A 14,633-nucleotide genomic window follows, 5' to 3' on the forward strand; every position below is an offset into this window, starting at 1 on the left:
GCTGTTTCCCCCTCTGCTTCACCAGGCAGACAAAAAAGTCCTAAGGTTGTGCAAGTAATATACAAAAACTACAGCGCAGATACAAAGCCTATTTCTACCTGGTTGTACAAGGGAAATGTGATGACCAGGTTCACGACTGCCTAAAGACTCTTACAAAAGGGCACTGTGAAGAATGCATGTTTTAAAGAACAGCAGAACAGCACTAGTCACTGTATGGAAATCAGACAAGCTTGTTGGCTGACCTTCATTTAATATCAATTTAATTTAACACACTTAACTTCAAGACCAGCAGAATACACATGGTCAACTCCTCCTGACCTTCAGGAACAGAAAATGCTAAAGAGAAGAGGTGTAGCACGCTAGCATACCCGTTTGACAGATGATGTTGTCGTTCACCACCTCAAAAGCATACATACATCAGTGATAAGACTGATAAAACAGAAGAAGGAAGATCTGAGAAGGCCACGACTGCGTGTCAGTACTCTGCACAACATTTGTTTGGACAGACTCATCGTTCCAGCACAGGTTCATGAACTGACACTGTGCTTGGCATAGCAATCATGGGGTTAATGGAATGGTGGATGCCAAACCTTCACCATGCTGAAGTTAACACCAAAGGACCAGTCTGCATCTCCCACAGCTGCACTTCTTACCACGAGCAAACAGGAAGCTATTTAAGGGAAGCCCAGCAAAACACAGATTGCTAAACAGACCTCTGACATTATCAGAACAATCAAAACAAGAACCGTGGAGTGGCACTCCTCTTTATTATAGCAGATAATAAATATTATTATATTATTTTGCTAGAACATGGGGCTTTTTGCCTGTAGATTAGTTGCAGAAGCATCTAAGGAAGGGTACCTAAGAAAAACAGCTTCAACAGGCTTAGGAGTGCTATACGCAGGTCTAAATTTCCCTGGAAAATTTCTGTGGTGTACAGAATTGGGAAGGTCGGACTCCACTAAATCAGAAGATGTCACAAGACATTTCCATTAAGCGATGTCTAGTGAGGAGAAGGGGAGAAGCAACCATAGCACTTTAGTAGAAGAATTCCATTCTAATTGTGACAATATGCAGAGAAATAACTAGGAAATTCCAGTTTCTAAGCAACCCCTGGTGCTTAAAGAAAGAGAACTGAAATGAAAACCTCTATAAAAAAGCTACCAGCGGTACAGCCATCAAATACAGAAATAGGCCTTTTCTGATTAAGCTAAATAATTCCAAAGTGAGAACATCTTCTAGAAAAATTAAAAGTGTAGTTAGCAGAACTGAGAAAAATCATTTTTAACCACGGAATTTTATTTTTATTTTTTTAAAGTCTGAGAGTCCCACCAGCTGTAGTTATTCACTAGTAACAGCAAACTTGGACATAGATAACCTTATAAAAGGGAACTCAGTAGAAACCTCAACTTTCAGCATTGCTCTAGACCAGCAATAGTTTAATTGTAGACTGCTTAACACAGGGCAATTGCTCTCTGAATTGTTGAGTACCATACAAGAATAAACAAAGATGCATTGTAGAAAGACAAACCTCTGTAAGCTGTCATAAAAATGCAAGCAAACCCAGATTCTGATATAACTTAATATTTGGAAGTCCCCACTATAAACAGCCAGTTGGAAGCATGCTACTGCAACAATTCTTCTGTTGCACATGCTTTGTAGAATGCTAGACCTGCTGCTATATTACATTAGCTTCTCATCTCAGCTAGGTTTGAAACACCTGTAAGATCTTTGAAGTCAGCTATTTCCTCAAGCCAAAACACCCATATCCTCTCTACAGAAGAAAATGTTCCTTATTGGATAAAGTGTACACTAAAGCTAAGTAACTTCTTTCAGAGTTATTGGCTTATTTCACTATATTGCATACATGTAAACATCATTAGAGAACAGGCTGTTTCAAATAGCATCATCTGTGTACTGCCAAGAGCACTTTAGCAATGGTTTATGTGGCAAAAGAGTACTCAGGCAAAAAAGAATTATAGTGAAAGATTGCATTTTATTTACCTTGATGAGTCATCGTGACAGGTTCTTCACTGGATATATTGTTGTAAATGACCACAGCTGTAGCATTATGTGAAGCTGCTCGCAGTATTTTCTCCCTAAACGTACAGTTTCCTCGCTGTAGTAAAGCGATCCACTGCTTGGTGTTGGGTGGAACTTGGAAACGTGTTCGAGGGTCACAGCCCAGGCGATCTGCAACTGAAATTGGACACGCATTTAGACAAACAGCACTTTGTTAGAACATCCAAAAAGAAAAATAATTCAGAAAAACTTGAAGCTAGTTTTTGTTATGCACTAGGAAGCTACTGCCCTCTGGTTAATAATGCCTAAAGCTAATTGCATTCTTAAGGCAAAAAAGTCTTCTTTAGAAGCTCAATCTCTAACGCTGAAAGCTGTCACTATATGCCCAAGAATTAGGCTCAGTAACACAAGCTATTTTTAGCTCTAGTGCAGCTAGAACAGTGAATTTACATCTGAATCAATACCTGCCTACAGGCTGAAAAACACTAGAATATGGTTCGTATGCTATAGGCATTTACCAAACAGCTCTTTATTAGTCATTCTGGGTAGGGTAACGTGTTTTTTTTTGTTTTGTTTTAATGCAGTCATAAACATCACTGCAGTGGAAAGTATAACTAAACAAAGGAGGCTGTGAACACGAGGGTTCAGAGCAGTTATCTGCCGCGTGCAGGCTACTGTAAAAGAGGACGTCAGTAAGAGCTGATGTTGTAAAAACCCCGCAGCGACATCGGCTTTTTACACGTGCACATTTTGTCTACAGGGAAGCGCATTCAAATTTACGAGGAAACAAATGGTTTTGCAAACACGACGCACTCCAGTTGTTAGCTAAACAGGTATCGATGCTGCAAAAGAAAAGTAATAGAAATGGCAAACGCCAGACATATCTAATTTCAACAGTATGCAAAGCTTTTTTTTTTTTTCTGTCCTTTTTGATGCTGTAATGTATCCTGGAGCAACCAAAACCCACACAGATCCGTTTACGAGGTGTACAAAATGCAACGTGGAAGATGGCCTCACAGTGCAGCATCTGAAACCGATGAAAGGTGTTTCTGTTTGCACAAGTGCCGACATGCACTTCAGTCTGACACAAGGGTGGCATTATTAAGGAATTTTTAGAAATTCAGAGCCCACAGCAACTTATAACACACGTATTTACCCTGTCAAGTGTCATGTCATCTCTGGCTATTACAAATGGTTGGGATAAAGAGTGTTTTTTTCAAGACACAAACAATTTAACTACATAATAGTTCTGAAAACTGTTGCAGTTCCTAAGAGATACAAATGAAGAGTCCCAAAATTTCCTTTTAAAGAAGCGAGTTCGTCAGCTCAGACTAGGGAATTTCAGCACGAGGCCTACCACAAAAGCATCCAGTTTAAGGTATTAGCTGGAAACAAACCAGAAGGCATTTTTAAGTGCTTTCAGCTTAACAAAGCTCGGGTTAAAACATTTGACAGAGAGGATTTAAATAGCCTGGTAGTCTTGTCTGAAACAGGCTTTTCTCTGCTTACTCCAAGAAAATTAGCGCAGATGAATCTCTATCACAGCAGTCACACAGGAAATGGTTTCATCTCTTCATCTGGGCACGAGAGGCCTCTCCCCGCCCCGCTGAAGGAGGGTTGGCAGCCAGATATAAGCAAAGATTTCTTACAATCGGTTTTCAGGACTGTATTAAGACATTTAAGGCACAGAAGGCTACCTGCTGTATTTTTATACTTGTAAGGTTTTTAAGTTTTTTGTTCCTCCCCTCATGTTTTTATGTTTGCATTTTCCCTAGGTTCAGGGAACTGAAATACAGATTCTTGAGGCCAAATTTTAGAGTGTTTTCCCTCGTTACTCTGACGTTATTTACTTTGGAAACTGCTGACTAGCACTGATCCCACAAAGTTGTTCTGGAGCACCAGGAACAGCAAGGATCACAGGTGCATGCTCACCGCCACTGCAGTCCTTAACACGAGACAACAAGGCATTTTTTTAAGAGGAATCGTAGTCCTTTTTGGAAATGCAACAGAACCACAACATGGCACACGTGCAACCAACCTCTGTGAAGATAAAAGCCCTTCCCTGTTTCATGCACGCTTCTGACTTGTTCAGAGCATTTCCACTTACAAATGAGAGGGGGAAGCACCAGCAAACTACTACAGGAAGTTTTGCAAGCCTTGAAAGCTCAAAAAAAAAAAAAATAATCACATTCTTCTCCAGTGAAAACAGTTTCAAGATTCTCAGGTGTGAAACAGCCTTTGAAAGCTACCATTCAGTAAGTGGTCACCTTCCACAGAACCTCCTCAGGCTGCTAAAATTAACCCTGAAAGCAGACACTGCAGCCAGAAATTGTGTAATAAACGTGAAGGAAGAGCAGGAACCCTACGGATTATGCACATGGACCGAACGTGATGGCTTCAGTGCAGTCAAAGCTAAAATTCAGAGTGGTAACAAAATTGGTCCCAAAATCTAGATTATGGGTTATTAACTAGAGTGGAAAATCAAAAGCGATAGAAGGGAAAAGGCATCTGGAAAAGGGAGGTGGCGTTCTGAGAAGCCTGTTGTACAATCTGGGTTTATAAAGCTTATGTAGGCAACTCTAAACTCCAAATTTCAAGCCACACAAATTGAAACACTGACAGGGAAAGCAGTAAGAGATAAAAACAGCATCTGTGGGAAATGTAGCACACATTTTCTACTACAGTAGAGATCAAAGCTGTGGACAGAGCTACAAAATGTTACTGGACCAACAGGATTAGGATTCAAGATATCCCAACACACGAGTTTTCCAGGCTCAGACCAACAACCACCACGACACAAACAGCACGTTATCACTGATGAGGTGATTGGGTATGTCCTGATGAAGATTTAACTGACAATATTTCTTTAGCACCAAGCAACAAAAACGTTACTAAAAATCTTGTTTTTATAAACCTGAACAGAGGAACTACAAGTCACTTGAGATTTAACGCAAAGTTATAACCCACTTTTCTTTACATTAGCATCCTATTTACATCACACGGATGTTAAGTAAACTGTTTGCTTTTAACCAAATAAAATTCAGGAACAATAGTGAAGAGTCTGGTTGTTTTTTTTTTGCTCATTTTTTCAATACACTTAACACACTCCAAAAAGAGGCCAAGTCTTATAGGCATGCTCAGCCTTCCACCATAGCCAGCTGGCTACAATAAAACATCTGCTGTACACCTAACCTGCCAGGCACATCAATTTGCATTGTAAGGGACAGATAAATGAACGGTGTCAGCAGGAATCCTCATTGATAGCTCCCCATTACCCTGTCATCTACGCTCAGTTGTCCAAAGTCCAGTAGGGATCTAGAAGACTGGGACTTGCAAATATTACCTGGATGATGTCCATGCCAGAATGAAAAGCGCCTTCACGTTAAATTAGAGTTATTCTAAGACAAATTGCTCATACATAAAAAGATACGATCAGAAGTCACTCATGCAACATTATAATTGCAGAAGAAGTAGGAAAACTGCTTCCTGTATGCTTATAGACACGCTGCTGTTCTAGCTAATTTGAAATATAAGTTATTTACTCCGCCTTTCCTTTCTTTGTGTCTGCCTATGTACCAAGAACATGTTGGCAAAGAGATAATTTTCTGTTAAAAGTGGTAACCTGCTGGGTTAAAGAGCAATGTTCAATTTTCTTGTAAATACCTCCCTTCCTACTGTAATGTAAGCCCCACCACCACCAAGGAGCCTCTTTACAGAAGAATCAGCTGGGATTTCGGTACCCACAAGTCCGGCTGCATGTTTGTTCCAGCTTTAGGAGAGCTTCAATTTCCTCTTGCACAACACACAAGGCTGCTCAACTTGCATATAATCATTTCTCCTTAATCTTTTTTTTTTTAAAAAAAAAAAAAAAGTTCAAGAGCCCTTCCCACTGTACTATTTGTGACAGCACTTCAGGGATTCCTGTGAAATAAGTTGATATCGCAATAGATCCAACCAGGCTTCCTCAGCTGCTGGAGCTGACTGAAGCTTACACCCCAACAGCAACAGTGCTTTCCTCCTCATCTTTCCCAATTGCTCACCAGGTCCTTCAGCTTCCTTCTCTAAGGGGAACAGCCCATTTTGTGGTAGTCAAAATGAAATTAACAGGTCAGCTGTCAGGGCAATAATGGCTTCATCAGAGCTAAGTACACACCTGCCTGAATGCAGACTCTGCTCTCTTCTACTTCTGAACCCTGCCTGGGTTTGCTTTCCCTCCTGTATGGGGTGTTCATGCTGCTCTCGCACTGCCCAGCGCACAGCTGTGATGGCCCACTTCAAAAAGAAAGGCCACAGTTGTGGTGTTGACTGTTATCAAGACTTTGCTTCCTTTCCACAGGGCATCTTGAGCATTAACTATTTTATATCATGCTTTTTTTTTTATTCATTTTTTTTTTTTTTTAATGGTCAGGTACCTTGATTGCATCTCAGCTAACGCTCTGTTCTCCCAGGCCAGCATCAGTCGCCAGAGCTGGTCTCAGCTACACGTACAGAAATTGTTTCACAGTCTGACCTTCAGCCACTGTAATACAATAGGTGGAGAGGCACCATCGATATCTGGGGGGAGCACATCCGAAGACTCCCTGGGAAAGAAGGCAGCCTGCAGAAGATGCAATCCCACGCAGGGCACCTGACTGCAGAACAGACCCGTGCAACACAATTACGTTCCTGATAAACAAAAAGGATAAAGTTTCCAGAAAGGGAATTCAGCTGGGAAATTTGTAAGAGCAGCACAGCAGCATTGATTCTTTCCTATTTGAAGGAAGGCTCCTCGTACTTGCTATCCAATTACGGCTTAATAGCACACCTGTAACACACATTTTCTCCAATACATTGGTACTTGTGATATTATCAGTATAGCCCTTACTCAAGCCAGTTATAATTCCTGCTTTTAAGAAGTTGCATTAATGAGTTACACGTGGCAGCATTTTATTTTCAAGAGCTATTTCAGGCAATTGCTTTGACTAAAGTTGGCTTTACCACCAGGAGAAACTCTGCACAAGAGGCAATCTGGTTGCAGGGAAGAAGTTACACAAAGGAAAGTCAGTGAAGCTGAGTCCTGTAATAGTTAAGATTTAATCTCATTAGCTCAGTGAGTATACTACAATTGCAGCTATAAACTGCAATATAAAGACCACTTTTCTTATCAGTTAATGACTACTAATTAAGCTGGATACTGAGATGCGTGGTAAAGGATGCATGCACAGCACACACTTTTCCCTCCACAAATCCACGCTTCTTGATGCATTTGCTCGTTCTGTTTCCTTACGGCCTGATGTTTAATATTCTGGGCAGGAGGGAACACGCACTTCAGCCTGGATATCACCAAAAGCTCTGCAGTCACCAGGAAAGTGTCATTTTAGACCTTCTGCAGCTAAAACCTGTTCACATCACACATTTATAAAGTGTCAATGCTACCAAATGCTGTAGTACCACAAACAAGCTATACCTCCAACCCTGCCCTCATGCCACCACTTGTCCCCTACCTCCACCTTTTCCTAAGGTGTTTTTTTCTCCTTTCTAAAGCTATGTTCCTGTCCCTGGGAACATGAACCAGGGCCCAGGAGCTCTCGCAGAGCATCACCCGCCCTGCGTGCATCCCACCCCATCCCACCCCATGCCACCATTTCATTTCCATCGGTCCCACCTCTGTGACCCCCCGGCCTCCCCACCCAGCACCCAACAAACCCTGTCTCCCACCATCACACCCGAGCCCCCAGCTTCCCATCTACACCTGGAGAAATCAGAGCAGGAGAGCCCTAAGCACGGCGAACATTTCTGAGGGAGCTAATCCACAAAGCGCAGCAGTTTCTACCCAGAATCAAAGGCAGTTTTCCATGACCTCTGGCTCAGCTCGAGATAGTGAGAGGAAGGCCCTGGCCAGGCCCTGTGCAAACAGCAGGCAGAACGCCCACACATGCACCTAAGGTGAGAGTTTGGGGTGAAATATCTCGTTTACCACAAAAATAACCAAATAAGGGACTGAATGAGAAGTGCTCAGTAACCTTACTGACACAAACCTGACCCACGCTGTCAGAAAAGCTGCGTTTATTTGGCTGTTAGGATGCACTTCGCTATTAAGCTCCCATGCAGGATGAGAGGAACAGTTTTTGATACTCCGCGAGCACCCAGATCCGGAAGCTGTTTCAAACTGCCTTCCAGTAAGCAATCGTTTGAGTCACAACAAAAGACCAAGAGGTTAGGGGAAGTAAGAAGGGGATCTAAAGGTGGAAGAGCTGACGAAAACTCAAGAGGAACTCATCTGGTACCGAGCATTTAGCACTTGGAGAGATGTGCACACACGGGTGCTGCACGCACACCCCACAGCCAGCTGCGACAGACGGACTGCTCAAGCTCCACTTTTACAAGCAGCCGTGGAATTACTGCCCTATCACTTACACAGCAGCACTGCTTTTGAAAGCCAGTATCAGTTTCATATGAGGGTCTATAAAAAGTCCAGGGAAGCTGTGCTTTGATACACGTATTGACATGGCAAGGTTGAACCGAAGAGCTTCTGCTAAAGAAACAGAAGTGACTGAATTTGTTCTGTGCTGAAATTTAAATGATGGGTAATCACAAGGGACTGACAACTTCAAAAATAATCAGATTGTGGGCATATTCAAGAACACAGGTTAACAAGCAACACTACAGTGTGACACCTAACATCCCAGGCTGTGCTACTACAAATGTGTATGCTCAGCTGCAGAGCACTGACCCTAATCTAGTAAACTCATGAACTAGTGAATTCATCTACTTCCCTGCAAGCAAGGAATAAAGGATCTTAATGCAGCAGGTGAAATGTGGCTTTGGAGACGTTTCAGCTCTAATGCAGATGACCCAATCCAGTGGTCTGTGAATGGGTCAGTTCCTGACTCCAACGCAGTTTCAAAGCCAAGCTATCCCCAAACAGTTGCAGCAGGCTTTTCTTCTCAGGATGCAGATCTGGGGATCCAGCAGATCATTTACTGCTCTAGCTGCAGAGGCTGGCAGTAGCTACTTGTATTAAGAGCTATTAAGGAAAAAAAAAACAACTTGCAAACAAGTGCTACAGCAATATAAACCGGCTGATAAAAAGGCATTAGAGCAATCACTGACAGCAGAACAGCACAGTCTTATCAAAGCCAGATATAATAAAACAGAAGAATGAAATCATGACTCTTAAGCATTCAAGAACGTCTTAACTAAGAACATAACATACTCCAGATTTTCCTGCTACACGAAATATTTTAAAACCGCATGAAGTGTGTCTGGCAGAATTAAAACAAAATGCCTCGTATCTAACCATCTATAAAGAACACTTCAGAAGGATTTTAGAGGAAGACAGCAACAGCAGCATTTGCTTTAACTATCTCCTGTTGACAAACAGAAGGAGAGAACTGAACCTCCCCAACAAAGTTTTAATGACTGCAGCATGTCAAAACTGCAGTAATTCAGGCCTGCAGTTTCCCGATTCCTGCTGTGCTTTCTCACTGAAATTATTCATCGCCATATACTTCAGCAGCAAGGTATAAAAATACTCCTTACAGGGTGCTGAGTTATTTGGCTCTCCCCTCACCATTAGCTTCTGGTGAAGAAGCTGTCAGCCCCTCTGTGCTTTAATCTCACTTTAGCGAAGACTGTGTGTTGGAAGAGATCAGAAACAGCTACGGAAGCAGATTAAAAAGTCATCAGTATCAAAAGTTTTCCTTGACAAATAATGCAGCTATGAAAAGAAACGACGCCCTGCACGTATCAAAACACAACAGCCTTAACCCTAAGCCCCTCACCCCAAATACCTCTTGCAATAACTGGCGGGTGCCCAGCCTCCTTTAATGCACGATTTGGGGTATCTGAGGTACACCTGGAAGCAGCAGATGAAGGAAAGACGGAGCCTACCTGGCGAGAGCTGGCCGAGAACATCCCTAAAGGTAAGATCTGAAGCATGAATGAAAGTCCTTTTGCAGGAGGCTTGCTCAAAGATCTGTTTCTTCCCTCTGCCCCCACAAAGGTGCTATTTAAATATATTCTAATTAACACTTTGTAACGCTAATGAAATAGAGCTTCAATGAAAGCAGCAAGCATGTGCAGATGCACAGCCTGCTCACATACACTAGTAGCAGGTACGAAGCTGCCTAGCAGGAGGCATTTGGCTCTGAAGAAGCATCAAAACATTTTCCTGATCCTAAGATTTGGTAAATTCTCAGGAGGTTTTAATAATACAGTAGTTATTGATGCTTCAGGAAAAAAAAAAAAAGACAAAACAAAAACAAACCCTCTTAATATTCACCGCTTGCAGCCTAGTTTTAATTGATTATATTATTTAATGCATTATTCAGAGCTTTACTGCTCAGAAGACAGGTTGGGACCACTGTGATCCATCAAGCGGTCCATTTCTTGAAGATGGCAGTTCAGATAGTGTCAGCAAGGGGTTTTAAAATAAGATACTATTAAAAATCACATCATCGTGACTGAATGCCTCCTTTCAGAGCAAAACCAAGATAATACCCTCATCTGGTTAAGCTAGCATTCTCTGTAAAACCTAACATTTCTCAGAAAACAACGAATGGACAACAGTTTCACTTAATAAAAATAAAACTGGGAAGCACGACACAGTGTTCAGCACTACAAACTTGAGCACGTTTTGGACTGGACCTGAGAGTAACAGCCTGATGGCTCCAGTCTTTCCCAGTCTTGATGGACAGCTTAAAAAGCATTTTTGAGAAGCGTTCACTCAATAACTGTGACTCCATGCAGCTGCAAAAGCTTAAGGCCTTCCAGATGCACATCCATCGCAGTGAGCACCGTGCAGCTGCTCTGAAATTCACGGTACTGCTGTAACCAAATGCTGCGAGCCATCCCTACTGAGTCTTTGTAGCTTAGAAATAAACCCTACATCCCTCCATACGACCAGCCTACTCGGGCTAAACCCATTATGCTTCGTTAAGCTGTTATTAAAGTCAGATCATGGATTTTTTTTTTCCTCTTTTTCCCCCGTGGGCAACTTCTCCCTGCTCTTTTCCCAGAGCTGTCTAGGAAAGTCTGCAAAGCTCAGACAAAGGCCAACAGCCTCACTGACAAACGAGAAGAGGCCGAGGTGGGCAGAAACGGGAGCAGATGGTCTGGCAAGGAGTGGGGACCCCTGGCAGCATCGGGGACCCCTGGCAGAACTAGCGGGGACCCCAGCAGAGGCAGTGACCCCCGAGCAGCATCAGGGACCCCCGAAAGGAGCAATGGGGACGCCTGAGCAGCATCATGGACCCCTGGAAGAAGTAGTAGGGACCCCTAGCAGCATCGGGGACCCCAGACAGGAGCAATGGGGACCCCTGAGCAGCATCAGGAACCCCAGACAGGCGCAGCGGGGACCCCTGAGCACCATCAGAGACCCCTGACAAGTGCAGTGGGGATCCCCAGCAGAGGCAGGGACCCCCGAGCAGCCTCAGTGACCCCCAACAGGAGCAGTGGGGACCCCCGAGCAGCATCAGGGGCCCCTGACAAGTACAGCGGGGACCCCCAGCAGCAATGGGGACCCTCGATAGGAGCAGCGAGGACCCCCAGCACCACCGGAGACCCCTGATAAGCACAGTGGGGACCCCCAGCAGCATTGGGGACCCCTGCCAAGTACAGGGGGGACCCCCATGACCACTGGGGACCCCCAGCCATCTCTTCCCTCCCCCCCCGCCCCGCAGCCCATTACCTCCGTTGATGGGCACGGGAGCCACCAGCAGGCCCTTGACCTCCACCTTGGGGGAATCCTGCCCGTAGCGGCCTCGGTCGATGCGGAGCAGCGTGGGGCCGCCCCGCTCGGGGCTCAGCACCGTCACGTTGATGAGGGCGGTGTAATAAGCCTGGCTGGCGTTATCGGCTCCGGCCGGCCACAGCCAGCAGTGCCACAGCAGCAGCAGCAGCACCGAGGAGCCGCCGGGCGGGGGCCGCCGGCCCCGCCGCGGCTTCATCATCGCCTCAGGGGGAACCCAAGCGGCCCTCACGGCTGGCTCGGGGCCGGGCCCCCCGCTCCTGTAGGGCACGGGGGGGGGTGGCAACGAGGCGCCTTAGCCCATCTGCCGGCCCGGGGAGGGAGCCGGAGCGAAAGCAGGCGGCGGGAGGGGGGGGAGGAGAGCGCGGGCTCATGCCATGGGAGGAGCCAGGGAGGTGGCGGCGGGTCCCGCAGCGCTGAGGGGATATTTGGGGGCTGTTTGGGGGAGGGGGGGGGTTAGGGGCGAGCCCCGCTCCGCCGGCCCCGCAGCTCAGGGCGCCGCGCTCATGCCTCCGCCACCGGGGATGAAGAAGAGGAGGAGAAGGAGGCGGCTTTCAGCAGGCAGGGTCTCGGGTGAGTGAGGCGGGCGGCTCGCCCCGCTGCTGGCCCCGCGGCTGCCGCCCCATTGCCCGGCCCCGCTCCGCTCCGCGCCCTCCCCGCTCCGTGCCCGGCGCCCCGACTGCAGCCCGGCACCGGCCGCACTGCGCACGCGCGCTACGCCCCGCCCGGCGCCACGAGGGCGAGGGGAGGGGCGTGTGGAAGCCACGCCCCCTCCCTAACTCAGATGGAGGGTGGGTGGGGCTACGGGAGGGTGACGTCACGCGGGCTGTGAGGGGCTGTGGGGGCTGCCCCCGGCTCCTCAGCGCCGCTGCCCGGCCGCGGAGCGGGCAAAAATAAGCACGGGGAGGGTTAAAAGCACGCGTGGGTGGGAGATGGAGGTGTGGAGGGCTGTGGGCAGCTCGGCCCCTTGCCCAGCACGGAGTTTGTTTTTGCTGTGCTGAAATGGGGAGGCCGCACCAGCACTGAAATGTGAATAAACGCAAATCGCGTGAAACGCTGAAAAGCAGGACCTGAGGAATCGATCTCTTTGCTTACAAAGGCTTTGAGCCTCTTCATGACCAGAAAAGTAGTGAAATAGCGTGATGGCCTGCTCTGCTTTTGAAAGGCAAATTATCTGGGTATTTATGGCAAGGAAAAGTACCACAGGGTTGTGGGTTTGGGTATTTTCTAAATTTCCAAACGAGTAACTGTGCTGTGCTGCTGTTCTTCCGAGATACTGTCTCCCTGGTGACTTCCCCAGCTGCTCTGCGAGGCCCTCTGATAAGCATTGTGCTTAACCTAAGCATCTTCGCAAACTGTTCTCTGGGAAGGTTTTGCGGTTTATCCACTCGTGATGCACCTAGTCACGTGTATGTATGATAACACACTAAAAGCACATTCTATACATCACATTTAGCTGCAGTTGTGGGTCTAAGCCTTCCCTCAGAGAGCCCCATATCATTCCCAAGGAAGGCAGGAGGCTTTGCAAGTCCATCTCTGAGCAGAGGGGAGCCACGGGGTCTGCTACAGGCACGTAGCTTGTGGTGCTGAGATGCTGTCTATGAAAAGCTCCACAGAAATGTCAATACAATCCAGGAAATGTTTTTGAAGCATCAGCTGAATGTTCTGTTTCTGCTTTTTTTTTTTTCCTCTCTTTTTTTTTTTTTTTTCCCCATTCTTGGTTAATGCTGGATGAGGAATCAAAGGCCAGTAATGACCCCTCAACACTTCACCAAGCCTTTCACCCCACATGGAGGAGCAAGAGTCAGGACAAACTGATACTGCTCCGTGCAGACCATGGTCCCAAGCCACCATTCCTGCAGAGCAGACAGTAGTTTGATTTTTCAGCACTACAAGCTCTACATCCAGCCTCCCCACTTCCCTTTTCTAATCACAAGAGAGGGCTGCTTTGCGTTCTGCTTTGTCCTGTTTCGTGCAGTCCGTTTCGTCTGTTTCTGCCCCACACAACCTGCATGGCCATGAGTGCTTCTCAGCGCCTGCCTGCAGCCTGGCAGCAACCAAAGCCCTCCAGACAGACACAGCTTCCCTTGGCTCCATCTGCGGTGGCTGCCTCTCCTCACGCTGAGGCACAGCACCCAGCAGCCATGCCTGTGCTGGCGGCCGTGCCGCAGGGCCCCTTTTGTTGCCAGCCAAATGGCTCTGAGGTCTTCACAGGTCACCGCGTGGGTGAAGATGGAGCACCGCCTGGTTGCACTTTGCCCCCTGTCGTTATTTTTGGGGGCGAGAAATGGCCATTTACCCCTTTACGTTGCATCCAGCTCTCCCTTAACCCACATCCCACAGCCCGTCCATGGCGGATCAAGCTTCCCCCCCCTCTTGCCCTCAGCCCCGCCGCCATTTTGCCGTCCCGAGGCCCGCGGGCTGAGGGCGCCACCTGCGGGGCCTCCCCGGGGAGCACCCGGCCACAGGCGGCGGCTCCGGGGCGCTGAGGAGAAGGGGGCGACCCGGGGGGACACCGCAGTGCGGGGAAGGAGGGCGACAAGGGCCGAGGGGAGGCCTCTGGAGGCCAGGAACCGGGCCCTGGGGTGGTGGGAGAGGGGGTGGGAGAGATGGCGGAGGGGTGAGGGTGCTGCTCCTGTCAGCAAGCTGAAGCAGCGCGCATCCGGCTTCGTCATGAGAAAGGGCCGAGTTTCATCCTGCATGGAAGTGCCACCAGGCCCAGCTGTTTCCTTGAGGATGTGGGAAATGCAAAGGGACGCCAAAGTTAAAAAAATAATAAAGTGAAATGTGCTAATTGTGCAGGGCTGCCCCGAGCTGCGCTGGGAGCTGGGGCCGAGTGGAGCCTGTGGGCAGCGGCCGCCTCCAGGAACCAGGGCACTGC

At 47.2% G+C, this 14,633-nt stretch overlaps 1 protein-coding gene across 4 annotated transcripts in view; it reads right to left on the reverse strand.

Moving 5' to 3' along the window:
• RNF130 (ring finger protein 130) overlaps positions 1 to 12,461 on the reverse strand; it is a 52,991-nt gene extending 40,530 nt beyond the window's left edge. For 3 of the 4 annotated variants that reach the window (XM_068697776.1, XM_068697775.1, XM_068697778.1), the window contains exons 1-2: positions 11,693 to 12,100; positions 2,005 to 2,199 (exon numbers count right to left, since the gene is read on the reverse strand). In XM_068697776.1, coding sequence (XP_068553877.1) covers positions 2,005 to 2,199; positions 11,693 to 11,954 — 457 coding nt within the window. In that variant the 5' untranslated portion in view covers positions 11,955 to 12,100. Of the gene's footprint in view, positions 1 to 2,004; positions 2,200 to 11,692 lie in introns of all 4 variants that reach the window. The other variant, XM_068697779.1, reaches the window with a different exon arrangement.
• Between the last annotated feature and the right edge of the window lie 2,172 nt (positions 12,462 to 14,633).

The sequence above is a fragment of the Anas acuta genome, chromosome 14 (genome assembly GCF_963932015.1).
Source record: "Anas acuta chromosome 14, bAnaAcu1.1, whole genome shotgun sequence".
Classification (NCBI taxonomy): Eukaryota; Metazoa; Chordata; class Aves; order Anseriformes; family Anatidae; genus Anas; species Anas acuta.